Below are 22,904 nucleotides of genomic sequence, written 5' to 3'. Positions count from 1 at the left end.
GTCTCAGAGATGGATTCTAACTTAACACACTTGCAAGCCGTTGCTCAAGATTATTTCTATATGAAAAAATCTTACTTATGGTATATAAGTAAAACAGCCACGCCCATTTCACTATAGTAATGAGGCGACTGCAGCGAGACAGAAATCTCTTTTGTATTACACAAACTCTACACACTACAAGCAGTTCAACTGAATTATGTATTACTTTTAACATTTGCACTTATACTACTGAATGAGAGACGATATGAACACTAGCAGTTGTGTATTGTGTATTAAACTGGGGACTTAGAAACGACGGAGAGGCTTCGTACCGCCGTAGCTCTCAGTTGTACACAACCCCACAACAGGCCACAGCAGTCCACCCACCTCACCGCCGCCCCACACTGAACCCATGGTTATTGTGCGGTTCGGCCCCCAGTGGACTCCCTGGGAACGTCTCATACCAGATGAACCTCCTGGAATACTGTTCACGAATGACAGCACAGCAGGACAAATCACCAGACTGACGTATAAATATGCAGTCAGTATGGGTGGGACAATCACGAGAGCGCTCCTACTGCCATACGAGCGCGCACCCGCAGACGATAACTCCAGGGGTAGATCCAGTGTTTCTAGCATGCAGGCCCTCAAATGACCTCCTCCTAATCAAAACACGGCTATCACTGGCACAGAAGTAGAAGCTTTCATCGCAAAACACAACACACTTATATCCTGTCCACCAATGTGCTCTCGCTTGACACCAATGGAGTCGCAAATGGCGGTGGTTTGGTGCCAGTGAACTGCACACTACAGGACGTCTGGCACGAAGTTGTTATTGAAATAACCGATTTACAACAGGTTTTTGTGTTACTGTAGTGCCAACTGCTCCTCAAATTGCTGCTGCGGAGGCAATACGTTGCGTCAGAGCCATACGCCGAACACGATGGTCTTCCCTCTGTGTAGTGTCACGTGGCCGTCCGGAAACCGGTCTTTTTGAGACCGTACATTCCCGTGACCATCGCCGACCGCAATCACAGTGGCAACATTCGTGCCAAGTCTTCCTGCAGTATCGCAGAGCTTCTCGTTGCTCTATTACGCGACCTCTTTCAAAGTCAGTGAGGTGTTGATAACGACATCTTTGTCGTCTTAAAGGCATTCTTGTCTAACATCAACTCACCACGTCCAATCTTAAAGGTAATTAACGCTCACGACCGTTGCTGCGAGTATTTAAAGGAAACCTTATTTGTATTCTCATAGTGGTGCTGCTAGCGTCATTTTTATGTGCTTGGTGCGAAGTCTGAATAGACGTCATCTTTTAGATGTAGAATCAAGCCTACAAACTTCCTTTCATATCGCACAACTCTTTCTTGCTGTTGCAATGTTTTTTTTTCTGTCAGTGTATATCAATTTCACCAACGGCCTTGCCGCACTGGTAACACCGGTGCCCGTCAGATCACCGAAGTTCAGCGCTGTCGGGCTGGGCTAGCACTTGGATGGGTGACCATCCGGTCTGCCGAGCGCTGTTGGCAAGCGGGGTGCACTCAGCCCTTGTGAGGCAAACTGAGTAGCGGCTCCAGTCTCGGAAACTGACATACGGCCTGGAGAGCGGTGTGCTGACCACGTGCCCCACCATATCCGCGTCTAGTGACGCCTATGGTCTGAGGATGACACAGCAGCCGGTCAGTAACATTGGGCCCTCATTGCCTGTTCGGGAAGAGTTAGTTAGTTAGTTACAGTTAGTTAGTATATCGATTTCCTAGCATAATACACTCCTGGAAATTGAAATAAGAACACCTTGAATTCATTGTCCCAGGAAGGGGAAACTTTATTGACACATTCCTGGGGTCAGATACATCACATGATCACACTGACAGAACCACAGGCACATAGACACAGGCAACAGAGCATGCACAATGTCGGCACTAGTACAGTGTATATCCACCTTTCGCAGCAATGCAGGCTGCTATTCTCCCATGGAGACGATCGTAGAGATGCTGGATGTAGTCCTGTGGAACGGCTTGCCATGCCATTTCCACCTGGCGCCTCGGTTGGACCAGCGTTCGTGCTGGACGTGCAGACCGCGTGAGACGACGCTTCATCCAGTCCCAAACATGCTCAATGGGGGACAGATCCGGAGATCTTGCTGGCCAGGGTAGTTGACTTACACCTTCTAGAGCACGTTGGGTGGCACGGGATATATGCGGACGTGCATTGTCCTGTTGGAACAGCAAGTTCCCTTGCCGGTCTAGGAATGGTAGAACGATGGGTTCGATGACGGTTTGGATGTACCGTGCACTATTCAGTGTACCCTCGACGATCACCAGTGGTGTTCGGCCAGTGTAGGAGATCGCTCCCCACACCATGATACCGGGTGTTGGCCCTGTGTGCCTCGGTCGTATGCAGTCCTGATTGTGGCGCTCACCTGCACGGCGCCAAACACTCATACGACCATCATTGGCACCAAGGCAGAAGCGACTCTCATCGCTGAAGACGACACGTCTCCATTCGTCCCTCCATTCACGCCTGTCGCGACACCACTGGAGGCGGGCTGCACGATGTTGGGGCGTGAGCGGAAGACGGCCTAACGGTGTGCGGGACCGTAGCCCAGCTTCATGGAGACGGTTGCGAATGGTCCTCGCCGATACCCCAGGAGCAACAGTGTCCCTAATTTGCTGGGAAGTGGCGGTGCGGTCCCCTACGGCACTGCGTAGGATCCTACGGTCTTGGCGTGCATCCGTGCGTCGCTGCGGTCCGGTCCCAGGTCGACGGGCACGTGCACCTTCCGCCGACCACTGGCGACAACATCGATGTACTGTGGAGACCTCACGCCCCACGTGTTGAGCAATTCTGCGGTACGTCCACCCGGCCTCCCGCATGCCCACTATACGCCCTCGCTCAAAGTCCGTCAACTGCACATACGGTTCACGTCCAGGCTGTCGCGGCATGCTACCAGTGTTAAAGACTGCGATGGAGCTCCGTATGCCACGGCAAACTGGCTGACACTGACGGCGGCGGTGCACAAATGCTGCGCAGCTAGCGCCATTCGACGGCCAACACCGCGGTTCCTGGTGTGTCCGCTGTGCCGTGCGTGTGATCATTGCTTGTACAGCCCTCTCGCAGTGTCCGGAGCAAGTATGGTGGGTCTGACACATCGGTGTCAATGTGTTCTTTTTTCCATTTCCAGGAGTGTATATTCCGCCAAAATCAGAGGAGATGTTATTACAAATGAACATGTGGTACCTGTATGCTGTCTTTGCAGCAGGTGGAGCAAATCGTTGTACATGGTGAACAAACGTTTTCTCAGAGCTGGATTTAGCTGCGGGAGCCTTTAAATTGCCAGCTTGTTTTCCAAACCTGACAGCAGTATCTTTTTTCTCCAGCGGTACAGACAATGGACGATATTTGTAAGCGCATACTGCTACATATCAGATAACATAAAACGCCAGATCAGTTCAAGTGCGGATGGCTCGTCTCAAATGGTAACCTTTTGCAGCAGAGGTTGCGTGCAAGACATAGTGTAGTTGAACTCATAGTCATTTTGTATACATATTTTAGAAAGACTTACATGCTTGTTGTAGGAACTGATACTATTCTAGAAGGTCGATCTTATCCGGGGGAGGTTGGGGGTGGGGGTGGAAGGAAAACTATCTGTAGCTTGTGCAATTTAATATTGATTTCCCGTCACATAATTCCACGAGAATCATAAAAAACTATTTTCATTAATAACACATTCGGCATGTGTCGAAGTAAAAAGAACCCTCGTGCTATGTACACAATTAACGGGTTATTAAATTAAACATAATTCCCAGAGCCCTTGTAATCACTGTGGAGGTTAATTATGCCAGTCTATGTATGTAACGATTTGCCAGATGTCACGTAAATTACAAGTGTCGTTTCGGAATAATTGGCGCTAAAAGCTTCAGCCGAATCATTACGTATATAAGGAATGACGAACGAAGGAAAATAGTTTAACATCACGTCGACACCTAAGTCGTGAAGACGAAACAGTATTTTTTAACTGCCACACCTCTTTAGGTTACGATCGACTGTTTCGATAAGTTAATGAAGTACTTTCGCGATTAAACTTCGGTGGGCAATCAGACCATGCATTATTTACCGAAAATAAATACGTTTCAATAGTCAGATTAAATAGCCTGAGTAACGCTACAGTAAGAAACAGAACAGTGAACACACGAATTATCCTATGAAAGGTTTGCCTGGACACAGAAGTGGGCGTAAATAAAGAAACAGTTCGTACCTTCTCTCACAGCTTTCTGGATATTTTGAACTAGATCTTTCCCGACGTCATCGACAAGAGGAAACATTTTTTTCATTTTACCAGAACTGAAAGCTGGCACCAGTTTATACCGCATTACTTTCCACCTGAAAAAAAAAGAAACGAGAACATTGAGATAAAATATAAAGAATATCCCCGGGGAACCTGTAATTCCCCATGGCAGACTATTACATTATCACTTCACCTGGAGTAATGAGGTTAGTGAGTGATTGTTCCTCCCAAGATCCCTCCTCCCTCCTCCCCCCCCCCCATTTCCCAAATTACTAATCTGAAGTGAATGTTCCAATGAGCCCCGTTAACAATTAAGATAACATTCGCAGAAACACCAGTTACCTATTTTAACAATGAATTTGAAGACTAGAAAAAATTAGAAAAATCTCTTAATGTTCTGCAACTAATATACCGGTCAAGTCAGTGGATTATGAATGACTTCACTTTGTTGCCACAATAATCAGTTGCCAAAAAACATAATTTGTCTGATACGTAGTAAAGGTAACAGTAAGTTTTACTAGAAATCAGGTCTTCTGGACAACTCATTCAATTGTGCAGATGCATTTTTCATTATAACTAGTAGAATGTTAAGTCTAGGGAACAAAGAGCTTTACTTTTATTGTGAAAATAATGATTAATTATTATTATTAAATTGAAGTCACTTGTTAATAAGGTATCAGTTAACTGTCTGCATGTAACAATACACACAAAATATGAGCAAGGAGCCTGTAAGCTGACTCATTCTACATTATTTCGACAGAAATCTCGTTGTGCACCATTTTGTCGTAAATCTGGACAGTTATTCAGGAAAGATGGAACTAATTAACTAACGAAGTATAACAGGTTCTGGAAAGTATAACACTTTCCTCTAAGTAAGAAAGAAAACATTGGAAGAGAAAAAGTCATTGTGAAGGAAAAAGAAACAGTGAATTATGTTTTTCTTAACCATTATCTTATCCACCGCTCTAAGTCTGTGATAAATTCGTCATTTCTTTCCAACTACTTAGTAGCGTGGGCAAAGATTCAGTCCTAGAAACGAGAACGCCGCTAACAGAATATGACTAAACCAAAAATTATTATGTCATGTGCAATGTGAGGTTGAAACATGAACTCACGTCCGGTACTGTTTTCTAGGTTTTTTCTTCTAACACTCCTCTGCTTTTTGGCTCTTGCGGCAAAGGATCACTGGTATTTATTGAGCGTTTTATGAATATAACAGTGCTTCCAATCTTCTTTATTAACTGCACAGTTCCTTTGAGCGGTTAGCTAAAACACATCGATTACTTACATATAGTACTCAGTAAAAGTATACAGGGTGTTCAGAAATTTCCGCTACAGGATTGTAGAATTTGTAGAGGAGACGGAGTACATAATATTTTGAATAGGAAGCCATGTCCAGAAACGTACCTATCCGTTCTACGACGGTTTCAGTTCAGATGCTGAGGGAAACGGGAAAGTCTCAGAATTGCTTGTCCTGGTATCCAACTGGATAGACAGGATGACAATGGTTCAAATGGCTCTGAGCACTATGGGACTTAACATTTGAGGTCATCAGTCCCCTAGAACGTAGAACTACTTAAACCTAACTGACCTAAGAACATCACACACATCCATGCCCGTGGCAGGATTAGAACCTGCGACGGCAGCAGTCGTACGGTTCCGGACTGAAGCGCCTAGAACCGCTCGGCCACACCGGCCGGCACAGGATGACATATATTACGTCAGATTTTAATGTCTGCCGTGTTGCGAGACCTATTGAATGCCTGTGGGTCTCCGATTCAGTAAAGATATTTCGATCCCCGCTTTCGGAACACACACGCACACACATGCTCCTTGTGTATGGCGAAGATCGGGGTAACGGAAGAGCGGTTTCCGCAACGTAGCACGCCATCGCCCAAACTTTTTGCCCAAGTTATGCAGCCGCTCCGAGAAACAGGTGCATTCACCGTGAGAAGGCAGGACTGACTGAGCGAGGTGGCGTAGTCGCTAGCACTCTGGACTCGTATTCGGGAGGACGACGGTTCAATCCCGCGTCCGGCCATTCTGATTTAGGTCTTCCGTGATTTCCCTAAATCACTCCAGGCAAATGCCAGGATGATTCCTTTGGAAGGGCACGGCCGACTTCCTTCCCCGTCCTTCCCTAATCCGATGAGACCGATGACCTCGCTGTCTGGTCTCCTCCCCCAAACAACCCCAAGGCAGGACTGTGGTGCTCCACGACAACGATGCACGCCCAGATTTGAGTATGTGCGTCATCACGTTGAAGAGAACCGCTCAACGAATACTCGACAACATGCTATGGGACGTTACACGGGAGCAAAAATTACATCCGTACCAGTTACAAAGAGTACACGCTAAGGGCCAGCCCATTTTCCACAACGTGTTGCCTGCTGCAAGCATTTCCTGCACTGCTGCATCAACACACCCTTGTGTCCACGTCGAGTTCTGTTCACGGATGAATATAAGTTCAATAGGGACTGTGTTCTGAATTCGCGAAACAGCCATTTCTGGGTAAACGAAGACCATCGTGCCACGGGTGTTCAGGGATTTCAGCACCGGTTTATTAGTAACGTGTGGACAAGTATTCTAAATGGTAATGTGATTGGGCCATACCTCCTTCAATTCAAGCTAATTGGTCCTGCAAACTATATCTTCCTACCGAACGTATTGGACCTGTTCTTGGAAGCTGTGCCACTGAAAGTCTAAGAAATGTTTCAGCATGCTGTTCCAGTACTTCACTTCTGGCGAGCGATTCGGAGATGTGCTGGGTTCTTTTTTGTTTTCGAATAATATAAACACGTAATCTTTCATTATTTTTTGTCTCGAATTGTTACCTAATAATTGTACTGCGTCAAGCCGAATTCAGTTACTCAAATAGAAGCGAATGAGGTAAACATTTGAACTGGAACAGCCATGGAAGGTAAACGGTACGTTTCCGAACATAGATTCCTATTCTCACTCCCCTCCACGAGACCTAGAAGTTTATAACACGAATTTGCGAACACCTTTATATAGATATATAAAAACCCGATGTGTCGGGGAAGAGTGTCGATAACATTGATGTTCTGACAGAAAAATATCTTAATCTGAATATAGATATTCTGCAAAATGTTATAATTCCCATTCCAAAGAACTCAGGTGCTATTACGTGCGAATACTGCGCAACCTTCAGTTGAAAAAGTCGTGGTTGCAAAATACTGACTCGAATTATTTGCAGAAGAAAAGAAAAACTGTCTGAAGCCAGCCTGGGGGAGGAGAGAAGGCAGGTTAGAGAAAGGCATTCCTACATTTACAGTATTTGCAGATTTAGATAAAGCTTTTGACATTGTTGACTAGAATACTGTCTTTGTAATTCTGCTGAGATAAAATGGAGGCAGTGAAAGGTTATTTACAACTTTTCCAAAAATCAGACTGCTGTTGTACGAGTGGAAAAATTTTACAAAAATCAAACTCCAATTGTAATAGTCCAGGGACTTGGAAACGAAGCAGTGGTTGAGAAGCGAGTGACGCAGGGGTATAGCCTCTTTCTCATGTTTTTCAATCTGTACATTGATTAAGCACTAAAGGAAGCAAAGACCAAATTTGTAAAGGAAATCCAACTTCAGGGAAAAGAAATTAAATCTTTAAGGCTGACTGATGACACAGCCATTCCGTCAGAGACGACATATGCCAGAGCAGTTGAATGGAATGGATGGTGTCATGAAAGGAGGTTACAAAATGAATACCAACAAAAGCAAACGAAGGGTAATGGACTTCAGTAGAATAAAATTATGCGATGCCGAGGGAATCAGACTAGGAAATGAGACACTACAATTAAGCTATGAGTTTTAGTACTTGGGCAGCAAAGTAACAGACGGTGGTCTAGTTAGAGAGGATATAAAATACAAGCTGGCAACAGCAAGAAGCGTTTCTGAAGAAGAACGTAGAACATAAATTGTAGTAGTAGGGTGTCTTTTTGTCGGTTTTTGTGTGGAGTGTAGAGTTGTACGTAAGTGAAACGTGGATGAAAAGCAGTTCATACAACAAGGGAATATATCTATTTTAAATGCGGAGGTAGAGAATAATGCTGTAGATTAGATGGGTTAATCTAATAACTAAAGATGAGGTAGCGAATAGAACTGGGGCTAGCTTGACTAACAGAAGCTATCGGTTGATAGAACATCCTGAGCCACCAAGGAATCGCCGGCCAAAGTGGCCGAGCGGTTCTAGGCGCTACACTCTGGAACCGCGCGACCTTTAAGGTCGCAGGTTCGAATCCTGCCTCGGGCATGGATGTGTGTGATGTCCTTAGGTTAGTTAGGTTTAAGTAGTTCTAAGTTCTAGGGGACTGATGACCTCAGAAGTTAAGTCCCATAGTGCTCAGAGCCATTTGAACCAACCACCAAGGAATCGTCCATGTGTGTAACAGATTAAAACGTGTGTGTGAGGGGAGGGGGGATGGATGAATTTTAGGGGGAGACCGAGGTTTGATTATAGGAGGCAGGTTCAAATGAATGTGGTTGTAAGGAGTTACTCAGAGATGATGAATGTTGGACAAAATATATTAGCTTCATCAAAGTTTTCTTACCGAAGACAACAACAACATTGCTATAGATGGGTATTCCCAATATATCTCTACATCGTTGTCATCACTATGCACACTTTGACACATGACATGTAACGTAAGAAAAAACCGAAAGATAAATAGTATAGCGAACTTAAATAGTTCCGTATGGCAATAAAATAAGCAGTGAATTGTGAAATGTATGCAGACTGCGAAAAAGAAACGACAGACGAATGACGCCTACCTGTTAATTCCAACAACATGACTTAATGACTATTGATACATAGTTCAGGGTATATTCAAATCAGATTACAGACGATATTTGCTGGTATCAATATGATTTTACTATTGTGTAACAACATTTCCGAAGCAGAGTTATTTTTAGACTGGAGCATATGCGTCCATCCATTACAAGTTTGGATACAGCAGAACTGTAAGTTGACAGCTACACGTTTACCAAATTCTTTTGATAATTTTTTTACGATTACCACAAAAACAGTAAGCCTGAGTACACATACTCAACAAAAATGTTGGAAAGTGGGATAAAGTGGTATTAAGACCTTGAATACACGCAGTACATGTAGGTAAATGGAACTAACTAAGAAAATCTAAAATTGCGGAATACAATACAAGAGACTGTACAACGAATAAAAAATTCCTAGGAGAAGATAAGAGAATTACTGTAATACAAAGTGAAAAAATGGAGAACGACCGAAACGGAAGATGATATCTAAGGGCAAAGGTCAAGAATGATACGATTACGAAGCATTCCTTTGCCTGGAACGATACTTCCACGGACTAAAAAAACAAAAAAGGAACTCTTCAGTTATGAGATATACACAAAGAAAGGCCACGATAGATTCAAATGAAAGTGGAATATGTGGTAGGTGAGGATATAATGTTGAGGTACACTGATTAGTGAAGTATACGAAGCCATAAATGAGAAAAAGCGAAAGGAGAATACTGGTGCCGACTACAGGCATTGAATCTGCTGTATGAATTCCCAGAGAAAGGGCTGAGAAATATGACTCATCCTACGAACAGTATTTTGTGATTATAATGTGCTGCTGTAATTATTCTGTAGAACCAGCAGAAATCGTGGGAATAGGTGACAGGACAAGACTATTACATTATACTCCTGCCTGGGAATAGCCATGACCCATATACACGTGAACGTAAGAACCAGTCAGTACCAGAAGATGAGTTGGATCTTAGGAAGCGGAGTAGTGTCGGAAAGGCAGCTGGTATGAAGAGAATATCTCTAAATAAATACAACCGTCAAGAAAGATATATGATTAAATTTTGTGTGGTAAGAAGTATTACGTAGCTGAAATGGATGAAAGACAGGAATATTCTCGTATGGAATTAGCTTCGAAATACCTAATTTCTAATGGGACAAAAAGTAACATAAATCTGTGCTGTTACAAAACAGAGTGCATGCGAAGAAACACAAGCGTGATTAGGATTTTAACTGTTACACCCTTTCTGTTCAATCTAGGTGGGTAGTACAGCTCAGCGGTCAAAATATTAGTCACGCCTTTAAAAGAGCACTCTACTAGATTTGGAGCGCTATAAATGGAATAGAATTGGTACGGCATGGCAGTGAAGTAGTCTGTATGTGGCAAACGGTTGTATGGTTTCAGTGCAAAAGATGGGTCGGCGTGTAGATGTGACAGAAGGGGTGAAACGAACTGTAGTGTTTGGAGGTGCACTTGACCACAACGGGAATGATTGATTGTGTATCAGCGTGAACTTTCCAACACGTCTACAAGGAATGAGATAGCACTCGCCATGTAACGCAGCGTATGAACAGTTGTCCTAAATGAATCCACTCCAAAAGAAACCAGAAAAAAGTGCCACGCCTAGCCAGTAATGGTCTGTTTCAAATCAGCTACGAACAGCTGCTGTCAGCGAATGCAGATCAATCTTAACCATTTTACGAGAAAACGTTGCTAAGAGACCAAGTGATGTTCTGTCTTCTACATCTTCGTAAGTGAGTCTGATGTCGACACTCCCGTCTCTCAAGAAGACAACAGTCGTCTTCACACGGCCATACACAAATTTTCTTGGTTTGACGAACATTTTAGCATCCTACAGAACCTAGAGTGGAGTGCTGCGTCACCCGACATTAATCCTATTCAAAATATATATTTATAACGGCAAGTGCAACGCAGCAATCAATGTCTCTGCAACACAGGCCTTGTAGCACTACGAAATACACACATCAAAACAGATTTTTTATCACCTCAGTTCCCAGAACTCCTGAAGACAGACGTTGACTGTGGATATTGCATCACAGACACAGTCCCTTTCACTGTTCAGAGATGTCACTAAACCCGCCCAAAGATGTAAACAATCATTCACGAGCAGCGCCTATTAGACGGAGGGGGTCCGACAACCGATCAGTTCCAGTCATTCCACCAGGAAGGAGGTACACGGCTCGTGTTGCCTGTAGTTGAACCATGCTAATACGGTCAATACCGCGGTCCGATTGCGTCCACATTGTTACTTTAACCCAGGAAGGGCTCTCAACAAGGGAAGTGTCCAAGCGTCTCGGAGAGAACCAAAGTGATGTTGTCCGGACATGGAGGAGATACAGAGAGACAGGAACTATCGATGACATGCCTCGCTCAGTTCGCTTAAGGGCTACTACTGCAGTGGATGACCGCTACCTACGGATTATGGCTCGTAGGAACCCTGACAGCAACGCCACCATGTTGAATAATGCTTTTCGTACAGACACAGGACATCGTGTTCCGACTCAAACTGTGCACAATAGGCTGCATGATGCGCAGCTTTACTCCCGACGTCCATCTTTGCAACCACGACACCATGCAGCGCGGTACAGATGGGCCCAACAACATGCCGAATGGGCCGCTCAGGACTGGTAGCACGTTCTCTTCAGCGATGAGTGTCGCATATGCCTTCAACCAGACAATTGTCGGAGACGTATTTGGAGACAACCCGATCAGGCTGAACGCCTTAGACACACCGTCCAGCGAGTGCAGGAAGGTGGAGGTTCCCTGCTGTTTTGTGGTGGCATTATGTGGGGCCTACGTACGCCGTTGGTGGTCATGGAAGGTGCCGTAACGGCTGTACGATATGTGAATGCCATCCTCCGAGCGATAGTGCAACCATATGGGCAGCATATTGGCGAGGTATTCGTCTTCACTGACGACAATTTGCGCCCCCATCGTACACATCTTGTGAATGACTTCCTTCAGGATAACGTCATCGCTCGACTGGAGTGGCCAGCATGTTTTCCAGACATGAACCCTTTTGAACACGCCTGGGACTGTTTATGGACGACGTGACCCACCGACCACTCTGAGGGATCTGCGCCGAATTTCCGTTGAGGAGCGGGACAATTTGGACCAACAGTGCCTTGATGAACTTGTGAATAGTATGCCACGACAAATACGGGCATGCATCAGTGCAAGAGGACATGCGGCTGGGTATTAGAGTTACCAGTGTGTAGAGAAATCTGGACCACCACTTCTGAAGGTCTGGCTGTATGGTGGTAGAACATGCAATGTGTTTTTTTCATGAGCAATAAAAAGGGCGAAAATGATGTTTATGTTGATCTCTGTTCTAATCTTCTGTACAGGTTCCGGAACTCTCGGAACCGAGGCGATGAAAAACGTTTCTTGATGTGTGTATAATAATCAATGAGTGGTCTTAACTGGATATAACTAAATAAATATTTGTACTCTATTCTTCGCCGAACTGAAGCTACTATGAAGCCAGAGGCTGTATTGCACCGATTTAGCGTGATCTCTCCTGTCAGTGACTGATAATTTGTCCGGCGAGCTTAACTGAAAAGTGTTGCCTCAGAAAGCACAACAGATTTTGAATTCGTAGGGAAAGTCATCCAGCCCGTTATCTGGACTAACGTCTCTTGCTCCTTAAAAGGCAAGAATAAAACTCGTAGAACATAGTTAACAGTTAGATGTGAGCAGAATCAAATTTTACGTGGAATTAATTTAGACAACTGAAAATTAATCTGTTATATATAGCACGAAGGAATTATGCGAATGGAACGGAAATTGAGGAAGTAAATATATGCAAGCAGTTATTTGGCTTGCACTGCCTGAGTTGTTGGACGCTCTCCTGGGGGACTTTGTGTCAAACTGTCCAACTGGCGCGTTATATCGTCAAAATCAGGAACAGGTCGTAGGGCTCTGTCATAACGCTCCAAACATACTCAATTGGGGAGAGATCCAGCAAGGTCGCCAGATTTTTCCACAATTAAGAGCGTTTGGAGCATTATAGGCAGAGCCCTACGACCAGCTCAGAATTTTGATGATCCAATGCACCAATTGAACAGAATGTGGTACAACGTCTCTTAGGAGGAATCCAGCCACTGTCATTCAGTGTCTAGCTGCATAACTGCTAGCATAAGAGCCAGAGGTGGACCAACAAGTTATTGACTTCCTCAATTTGTGACTCTCTCTCTCATGAATAAATCATCCAGTTATTCAGAAGTTTTAATCACTTGCTCTTCTGTACATGTACATTACGTCTACAGATTCCCGTCACTTTCGGATAATTCATATGTCTCGTGTTTTGTTTTTGTCTTTGAGGGTACAATGCAGAGTATATGTGTATATGTCTGGGCTCTGTTCCCAAACCTCTCCTTCGATTTCAGTCAAATTTGGCACAAAAACATCAGTCCTCATGAGTATCAGCACTGTGGGGTTTATAATCTCCTAGCTCAAATAGGAGCGGAGATATGGGCAATAACGTTTTTCTTCATCTCCAGGTATACAAGCTGCCCTGCTTGACAGGAGCGTTGTGTGGAAACGGTATTTGCCTGCCATATCAACTTGTTTTACTGTGAAACCTACATATCATGGGGAGGAAACTTTTTTCTGGACTCCAACATGCAGACTGCTTTGCATGACAGGCACATTGTATTGAAGTAGTATCGACATGCTTTGCACTGTGCCCTATATGTCATGGACAAATAAATTATTTTTGAGCCCTGATTTGTAGATTGTCCTCTTCTGGGGCTAGTATCGGCCTACTTTATTAATTTCATTGCAGGGATCCATGTACCAATGAGCATGGCTGGGGACAGGTTGAGGTGCATGGAGAGGATGGACAGAGCGAGGAGAAGTGAAAATGGATAGAAAAACGGGAGGAGTGGGAGATGAATGAGGCAGGAAGAGTGAGAGGATGAGATGAAAAGAGAGGTGGGGAGGAGTAGATCAAGAGCCAGAGAGTGGACAGAAGGAGATAGACAGAGGTGGGGAGATGGGGTGGACAGACGGAGGGAGCAGCAAGTGTGTTCAATATACGCTGATGTGACAAAGTCATGGGATAGCTATATGCACATACACAGACATAGGTTGTATCACATCCACAAGGAATAAAAGGGCAGTGCATTGGCAGAGATGTCATTTTTTATCCAAGTGTTACTTGTGAAAAACTTTCTGACACGATTTTCGCCGCCCAACGGGAAGTGACAGACGTTGAAAGCGAAATGGTAGATAGAGCTGGACGCATGCGAAATTCCGTTTCGGAAATCAGGGAATTCAATATTCCGAGGTCCACAGTGTCAAGAGTTTGCCGAGAATACCAAATTTCAGATATTACTTCTCACCACGAACACCAGAGTGGCAGACAGCCTTCACTTACCAACCGAGAGCAGTGGCGTTTTCGTAGACTTGTCAGACCTGACACACAAGGAATACTGCGTGATATAACTGCAGACATCATTGTGGGACGTACGACAAACGTATGCGTTATGATAGTTCGACGAAATTTGGCGTTAGTTGTCTCTGGCCGCAGACGACCGACGCGGGTGCCTTTGCTAACAGAGTAAAATCTCCTGCAGACCCTCTCCTGCGTTCGTGATCATATCAGTTAGTCGCTAGGCAACTGGAAAACCGTGGCCTAGCCAGATGAGAGCCGATTTCAGTTGGTATAAGGTGTAGAATAGGCCGCATCGTCCACACAGTCGTTATTAAGTTGCAATAACGACTGTGTGGACAATGCGGCCTATTCTACACCTTATTTTAGATCTATATGACGATTCTATGCTGATTATATTTATATGTTTCGACGATGCCATTATGGCCTTATCACTTTAGGACATGGTGTAAAAAAGATTTGAGGATGGTCATTACGGACTGAAATCGGTCATCGTTTAAAGAATTCATATTGTGATCAAAGACTGGAATAAAAAACATTTGAACCTATCATTGACTGGAAATGGTTATTTTGAGCTACAAACAACATCCGCAACTGAGCATTATACCAGAGGTTGAAAATACCACTTCAGTTGTAAATTTCCTTTATTACCACGACCAGTTTCGGGCTCTCATAAGCCCATGCTCAGGTGTCTCAACTGTGCAGTGGCCCCCGAGCACCACGGTTGACGTGTGCTAGGTGCGGTGTGCTACCTATGCTCTCGGGGGCCACAGCACAGTTGCGACACCTGAGGATTGGCTTATGAGAGCCTGAAACCGGTCGACATGATAAAGTAAATTTACAACCGAAGCGGCATTTTCAACCTCTGGTATTTTGGGCTACTTGGAGACCGTTTGCAGCCATTCGTGGACTTCATGCTCCCAAACAAAAATGGAACTCTTTATGGATGACAACGCGCCATGTCATCAGCCCGCAGTTGTTCGCAGAATATTCTGGACCGTTCGAGCGAATGATTTGGCCATCCGGATCAACTGACATGAATCTCATGGAACGTTTATGGGATATAATCGAGAGGTCAGTTCGAGCACAAAATCCTACACTGGCAACACTTTGGCAATTATGGACATCATAGAGGCACCATGGCTCTATATTTCTGCAGAAATGACTTGTTGGGTCCTTGCTACGTCGAGTTTCTGCACTATGCCGTGCAAAAGGAGGTCAAACACGATATTACGATGTATCCCGTGACTATTGTCCAACGCATACATAGGTAAAGCCACGAGAAAAAAGTTAGTTACAATATAGAAGAGTCAAATAATACAATAACAGATTGTAATGTAAATATAGGCTCTAAGAAGTGTTGACCAATTTAAATACTTGAGGCCTCAGATAGCCAAAGGTACTTATCGCAGAAACTAAATTGGAGTGAGAAGGTGATTGTAAGATGGAGCACCAGCTTAGATTTATGGACGTAGTTATGTAGTTCTACTATTAAAACCCTTCCTTGTTAGCCTGAGAAACTAAGAAACAATGGATTGCAGTATTAGCTTTTTCTTAACGTAGTGTCGTTCATCTGGTTCTAGAATAGTCAGATATCACCAGCTGAGAGGCACTCTGATGTAATAACGAGGCAGAAGTATGCAAGCCTTTGGTAAGATCAAACGACAATCATATTTAAATGGCCTTTACTGTCCTACCTCACTCATGACACAAGCATAGATGAGAAATGTAAACAACATCCGTTCCTCACCCTGTTCGAATGTGTCACATTCTACACTCCTGGAAATGGAAAAAAGAACACATTGACACCGGTGTGTCAGGCCCACCATACTTGCTCCGGACACTGCGAGAGGGCTGTACAAGCAATGATCACACGCACGGCACAGCGGACACACCAGGAACCGCGGTGTTGGCCGTCGAATGGCGCTAGCTGCGCAGCATTTGTGCACCGCCGCCGTCAGTGTCAGCCAGTTTGCCGTGGCATACGGAGCTCCATCGCAGTCTTTAACACTGGTAGCATGCCGCGACAGCGTGGACGTGAACCGTATGTGCAGTTGACGGACTTTGAGCGAGGGCGTATAGTGGGCATGCGGGAGGCCGGGTGGACGTACCGCCGAATTGCTCAACACGTGGGGCGTGAGGTCTCCACAGTACATCGATGTTGTCGCCAGTGGTCGGCGGAAGGTGCACGTGCCCGTCGACCTGGGACCGGACCGCAGCGACGCACGGATGCACGCCAAGACCGTAGGATCCTACGCAGTGCCGTAGGGGACCGCCCCGCCACTTCCCAGCAAATTAGGGACACTGTTGCTTCTGGGGTATCGGCGAGGACCATTCGCAACCGTCTCCATGAAGCTGGGCTACGGTCCCGCACACCGTTAGGCCGTCTTCCGCTCACGCCCCAACATCGTGCAGCCCGCCTCCAGTGGTGTCGCGACAGGCGTGAATGGAGGGACGAATGGAGACGTGTCGTCTTCAGCGATGAGAGTCGCTTCTGCCTTGGTGCCAATGATGGTCGTATGCGTGTTTGGCGCCGTGCAGGTGAGCGCCACAATCAGGACTGCATACGACCGAGGCACACAGGGCCAACACCCGGCATCATGGTGTGGGGAGCGATCTCCTACACTGGCCGTACACCACTGGTGATCGTCGAGGGGACACTGAATAGTGCACGGTACATCCAAACCGTCATCAAACCCATCGTTCTACCATTCCTAGACCGACAAGGGAACTTGCTGTTCCAACAGGACAATGCACGTCCGCATGTATCCCGTGCCACCCAACGTGCTCTAGAAGGTGTAAGTCAACTACCCTGGCCAGCAAGATCTCCGGATCTGTCCCCCATTGAGCATGTTTGGGACTGGATGAAGCGTCGTCTCACGCGGTCTGCACGTCCAGCACGAACGCTGGTCCAACTGAGGCGCCAGGTGGAAATGGCATGGCAAGCCGTTCCACAGGACTACATCCAGCATCTCTACGATCGTCTCCATGGGAGAATAGCAGCCTGCATTGCTGCGAAAGGTGGATATACACTGTACTAGTGCCGACATTGTGCATGCTCTGTTGCCTGTGTCTATGTGCCTGTGGTTCTGTCAGTGTGATCATGTGATGTATCTGACCCCAGGAATGTGTCAATAAAGTTTCCCCTTCCTGGGACAATGAATTCACGGTGTTCTTATTTCAATTTCCAGGAGTGTACATGCAATTTGCGTCCGAGTTAGCTATTAATCATAGTATACATTGAATAGAAAATCGTATCCAGTGGCTGAAGGAAAGTACATGGCACATCCGTCTACAAGGAGGGTGAACAGAAGTGATACATAAACTACCATAAAATATTCTTGACATCCACTGGCTATAAAATCTTAGAGCATATTATGAGCTCAAACATAATGCGGTATCTCGGTCAGAATGACCTCCTCCATGCCAGACAACATGGATTCCGAAAACATCGATTATATGAAACTCAACTAGCGATTTTCTCACATGACATCCACAAAACCATCGTTCAAAGCAGTCAGGTAGATGCAGTATTTCTTGCCTTCCGAAAAGCATTTGAGTCGGTAAAGTACCTACTCTTATTATAGAAAGTACAATCGAATGCGATATCAGGCGAAATTTGTGACTGGATGAGTATTTTTTTAGTACAGGGGACGCAGCATGCTATCCCACAGTAGTCATCGCCAGATGAAGTAACTTCAGGCGTGCCGCAAGGCTGTGTGTTGGGACCTTTCCTTTCTATGTTGTGCATTAATGATCTTGCGGCAATATTAATAGTAACCTCTGACATTTCGCAGATTATGAAATTATGTATAAAAAAATAGCTTGGGAAAAGCTGCACAAATGTTCTGTCAGATTGTGGTCAGATTTCAAAGCGGTGCAAAGATTGTAGTCTTAGTTTAAACGTTCATAAATGTAAAATTGTGCACATTACCGAACGAAAAAAACGTGACTGTCACTGTAACTACATTATCAGTGAATCACAACTGGAATCGATAAAGTCATACATATAGCAGAATGTATCAGTTTAGAGAGATTCGAAATGGAACTATCACGTAGACTCGATTTTAGGTAAAGCAGGTGGAAGAATTCGCTTTATTGCTAGAATACTAGGGAAATGCTATCGGTTTGCAGAGGAAATTGCGCACAAAAAACTTTTGTGACTCATCCTAGAGTATTGCTCGTGTGTGTGAGACTTGAATCAGAAGTAACAGACGATGTTTTACAGAGACAACTAAGAGCGCATCACAGAAATGCTAAGAAAACTCAACTGATAAAAGCTTGAAGGTAGACGCAAATTAACCCGGGAAAATCTGCTTACAGAGTTTCAGGGACCAACATTAAGTGATGGATATAGGAATATACCACAGCCCCCTCGTTTCGTTCCCATAGAGACCACGGAAACAAGATCTAATAAAGTGAACAGAGACGTTTAGGCATTCTTCTCCCGCCAACGAAGTGAATGGAACAGGATGTAGCTATAATAACTGCAACCGTGGGAACTGCTGTCTGCTACGCATTTCACAGTAGTTTGCCGAGTATGGGTGTGGGTGTGGATGTGGATGTGGATACAAACACGTTGAGAGAAATATCGCCAAAAGGAGTATTGCAATGTGAGTGTGACGACTCCCATAGAGAAGTCACTGAGAACATGTGGGAGTCCGGGCTCGACAGAGGGTAGATGTGGCTAATTCTGACTCTGGCTCCACACACAATACGGGCGATTTGGTAGTATCGCCTCTGTGTGGTTCGCTAGGGACACTGGTGCTCCTTTTCAGAGGATCCAACACTGTTTCTTTTTTCTTTTTTTTTTCTAATTTCCGCAACAGTGTGTAAAGTTGCTAGTGGCTACCCGCGAACATTATTAACGACGGTTGATTGATCGCCGAGAGACGAGAGAACTAATCTGACTGCAAATGATGCTCAGCTTCTGTGTGTGTGTGTGTGTGTGTGTGTGTGTGTGTGATATGAACCTGTAGACCACCTGAAAAAAATCCTGTTACTAACAGTTCGAGAAAAAGAAAGCAACAATAGGTGACGAAGAAAGAACCGGGAGATATTGCTTAGTGGAAAGATATATTCACAAATCATCTTCAGACAGAACGCTAAAAATAATAGTCCAGAAATAGCTATCCACTGTTACAAAGAATGAGCAAAAAGTCATTAAATAATTTCTACATCCTTCACATGGCATTTTTCGGTTCTTCGTATGTTTGCCACTGCAGATGACTGTAATAATGGGTAAACGAAAACTCTATAACAACAAATGTTGCAATTTATGTCGTAAGGTTCTAGTTAACTTTCCGGATGTGTTTTTCACACAAATGATCAAACAGCAGACTGAATTTTCCACACACAAGACCTGGAGGAATGCAAACAAAATCTGGGGTTTAAAGACATTCTGAAGTTTTCCAGCGTCGACATGTTGACAAATATTCACTTTATTGCCTCATCTGACAACAAAATGAACGCTTGTCAAAAACAGTTGAGGTGGAAAACTTCCATGACTGATTGATAGGACACATTTTCAGGCATCAAGGAATTGTCAGATTAGTATTGGAGGGAAGTGGTGACGGGGGAGGGGGTTGTAGACGGATATTAAGACTGGAATACAGTAAACAGATTCGAATGGATGTAGATAAAAGCAGTGACGCAGAAATGATGAGGCTCGTGCACGATAGACTAGCAGGCAGAGCTGCATGAAAGCTGTCTTTGGACTGGAGACAACAACAACAACAAAGTGTATGATACGAAGGAAACAATTAGTCTATTACTCATTGCGCTAAAATAGTAGTAGAGTTACACTAACATAGTACAGATATAGCGTACTAACAACACTTACTTTCGACCCTTTGCACCGAAAATCGAATTGGCGAAAATTGAATCAGTCTCACTGTTGACCTCGAAATTGCGAGTGTGGAACGTGCCGAAGTCTGCAACGAAGATACGACCCACGAGTTCTGGGTCCTTGACCATCAAGAAAGGTTGGTCAAAGGCGAACATGCCTTTGAAGGGCACATCTCCTGCCAGTCGATAACACCGGAAGACTACGTCTGCAAGGTGTTCTTTGCAAGCCACCACAGTGCCCATATTGCCGACGAATGGCCACGGCCTCATATAGGGCACCCCTCGCTCCTTCCAAAAGTTGAAGTTCCGCATCATGTACCGGCAGAGCAGCCCCACTAGCACCACGAGAGCTGCCACCATCCAGTACCACGTCACAACAGCCATTCTTCTCACTTCTCCCTGTGTAACAGACATGAGACTAATGAATATCTTTCGAATTTGAGGAGTCGTCAAATAATTTTTATGTCAAAGATTATCATTGTAACTAAGCGACATATAATAATATACAACATATAATATATTATCTGGGTTCGATTAAATATTAGATTTCTGACCATTCTTCGAAATAATATTACAGAGAAACGTAAATTTTACAGGTATTGATGACAAGTAACAACTTCATAATTAACTAACATAATGCAGAGTGTTATGTTAAGTAGTTAAATCAGTTTCGATAGGTAATCATCTTCTGATGGAGAGGAAAAAATTCTAGGGGTACGCCACAGGGTTCAATAATGGGTCCAATATTACTTTTACTACGACATTTGTAATACCCATGGTACATTAGTAATGCAAACATACATGTATTTGTTGATAATATAAGCATTGTAACTGAGAACATCAGAGATGCACCAACAGTAGAAAAGTCAACAATTTTCGAAACGTAACTGATTGCGTTTCTGTAAATGGATTATTGCTTAAATTATTACAAATACAATTTATGACACAAGTAGACGTAAGAGCTGGTAGCAGCACGTACCTGGTTATAACAGCAATATGTTAATTGATAACTTTGTGTATTAATATTAAATCCAGCTTATTCGTTTTTTGTAAAAGTTATATTTTAAAAGGTTTGTAAATTTTAATGTAACCCTACAGCGTTTTTACAAGTTTTCAAGGGTAAAGCAATAGTTGTGGGTCCAAACTAGCTTCACAGTGGGGTTACCAGAGAAAAAATATCGCATAGAGTTGCTTTATTTACATGCAGTGACTAACATGTCGCTTGCCACAATGGGTGGCACATTTGCTTCTGCAGACAGGAGGGAGAGGTTGCCTTTGTCTATACTATAAAATCACGTAATGTTTGACGTACGTGCAGTGACGAACGTGTACGAAGTCTCTATGTATACTGAAGGAGTACAGATGTGCGGAACTGAAAATATTTGCAGTTATTTCAATTTTGTGTGAGTGATTTTTATACTGTACCATAACTTTTAAAGTTATTTTATATTGGGTTATACGACTGTCATTTCAGCAATCACGATATATTTACATTTTATTTCTTTTTTGCTACGTAACTGATAATGATTATAATAAGCCGAAAACGGCAATCCCGCAATATTACGTACTTTGACTGAGACTTGATTTTTGATATGTGCAGCTTTGTACAATGGGGGATGCAACTTCGAAAAGAACAATGGAACATGGGAAAAGACAATTTGTAAAATAGTATACCCTATGTTTATGGGTGTGCATACAGGTAAGAATTTTAAATCATTTGTTTCTGATCATCATACCTACTCCATCAAATTACTCAACGTTTCCTTGGTGAGATATTGAGAATCAAAATGGCAGGATCTATTTTACGTGGCATATTTCTACTCACTGTCATATGGGATAATATTCTTGTAACCTACTACTTATAGGAATGGGATATTCATTTCACAAAAACATAGTGTATCATGGACCTTGATGTAGACTTTGCAGTCTAGCAGCAGTTTCACAATGTACCTACTCACTCACGAAATTCGCCTTAAGCAATTGTCCAGAATTTTAAAACATCGATTTTGCCAAATGACACGTGTGGCAGAAGTGTTTCGATTATTATCTTGTATACGTTAGAAACAGGAATATGGCGTTGTTCTCTAGCAAATAATGAGAGCGAAAGGGAGAATCTAAACAACGGATAGATACAATGTAGATATCAGAAGTTCGGTAAATCGTATTAGGAAACTAAAGGCACGAAACAAGTATGATTCATTCTCCTTCAAAATAATTTTTATTAGTCACAATATTTTTATGGCGTTTATAAAGTTGCTGGGAATTGTCAGTAAGGGATTCTGTTTGACTCTATCGAATGGTGTGATGTATTTATACGTGGAAGGCAAATGAAAACGAGACATATGCAAGAAGAGTAAGTAAACTGTTTATTATTTCAAAAGTAATCGCCGTGACTGTTTGTACATTATCCCATTTTGTGGCAAGGTGGTCTGTGGCTGCATGGTAAAATGTTTGTGGCTGCCTAGGGAACCATGATTGTACCCAAACATGCGCCTTTCCGTCTGAGGCAAATCGACAGCCACGAGTCTCTCTTCAGGGCTCCAAATATATGGAAGTGGATGGGGAGAGATAATTTTGTATGGAGAATGTGTA

At 43.9% G+C, this 22,904-nt stretch overlaps 1 protein-coding gene across 1 annotated transcript in view; it reads right to left on the bottom strand.

Moving 5' to 3' along the window:
- Nucleotides 1–20,696, bottom strand: part of LOC126101261 (cytochrome P450 6l1-like) — a 90,489-nt gene extending 69,793 nt beyond the window's left edge. Inside the window, exon 1 of the mRNA XM_049911948.1 lies at nt 20,308–20,696. Within this exon, the coding sequence (XP_049767905.1) occupies nt 20,308–20,696 (389 nt within the window). The remainder of the gene's footprint in view (nt 1–20,307) is intronic.
- Nucleotides 20,697–22,904: the final 2,208 nt, after the last annotated feature.

The sequence above is a fragment of the Schistocerca cancellata genome, chromosome 9 (genome assembly GCF_023864275.1).
Source record: "Schistocerca cancellata isolate TAMUIC-IGC-003103 chromosome 9, iqSchCanc2.1, whole genome shotgun sequence".
NCBI lineage: Eukaryota > Metazoa > Arthropoda > Insecta > Orthoptera > Acrididae > Schistocerca > Schistocerca cancellata.
This window is presented reverse-complemented; position numbering and strand designations above follow the sequence as displayed.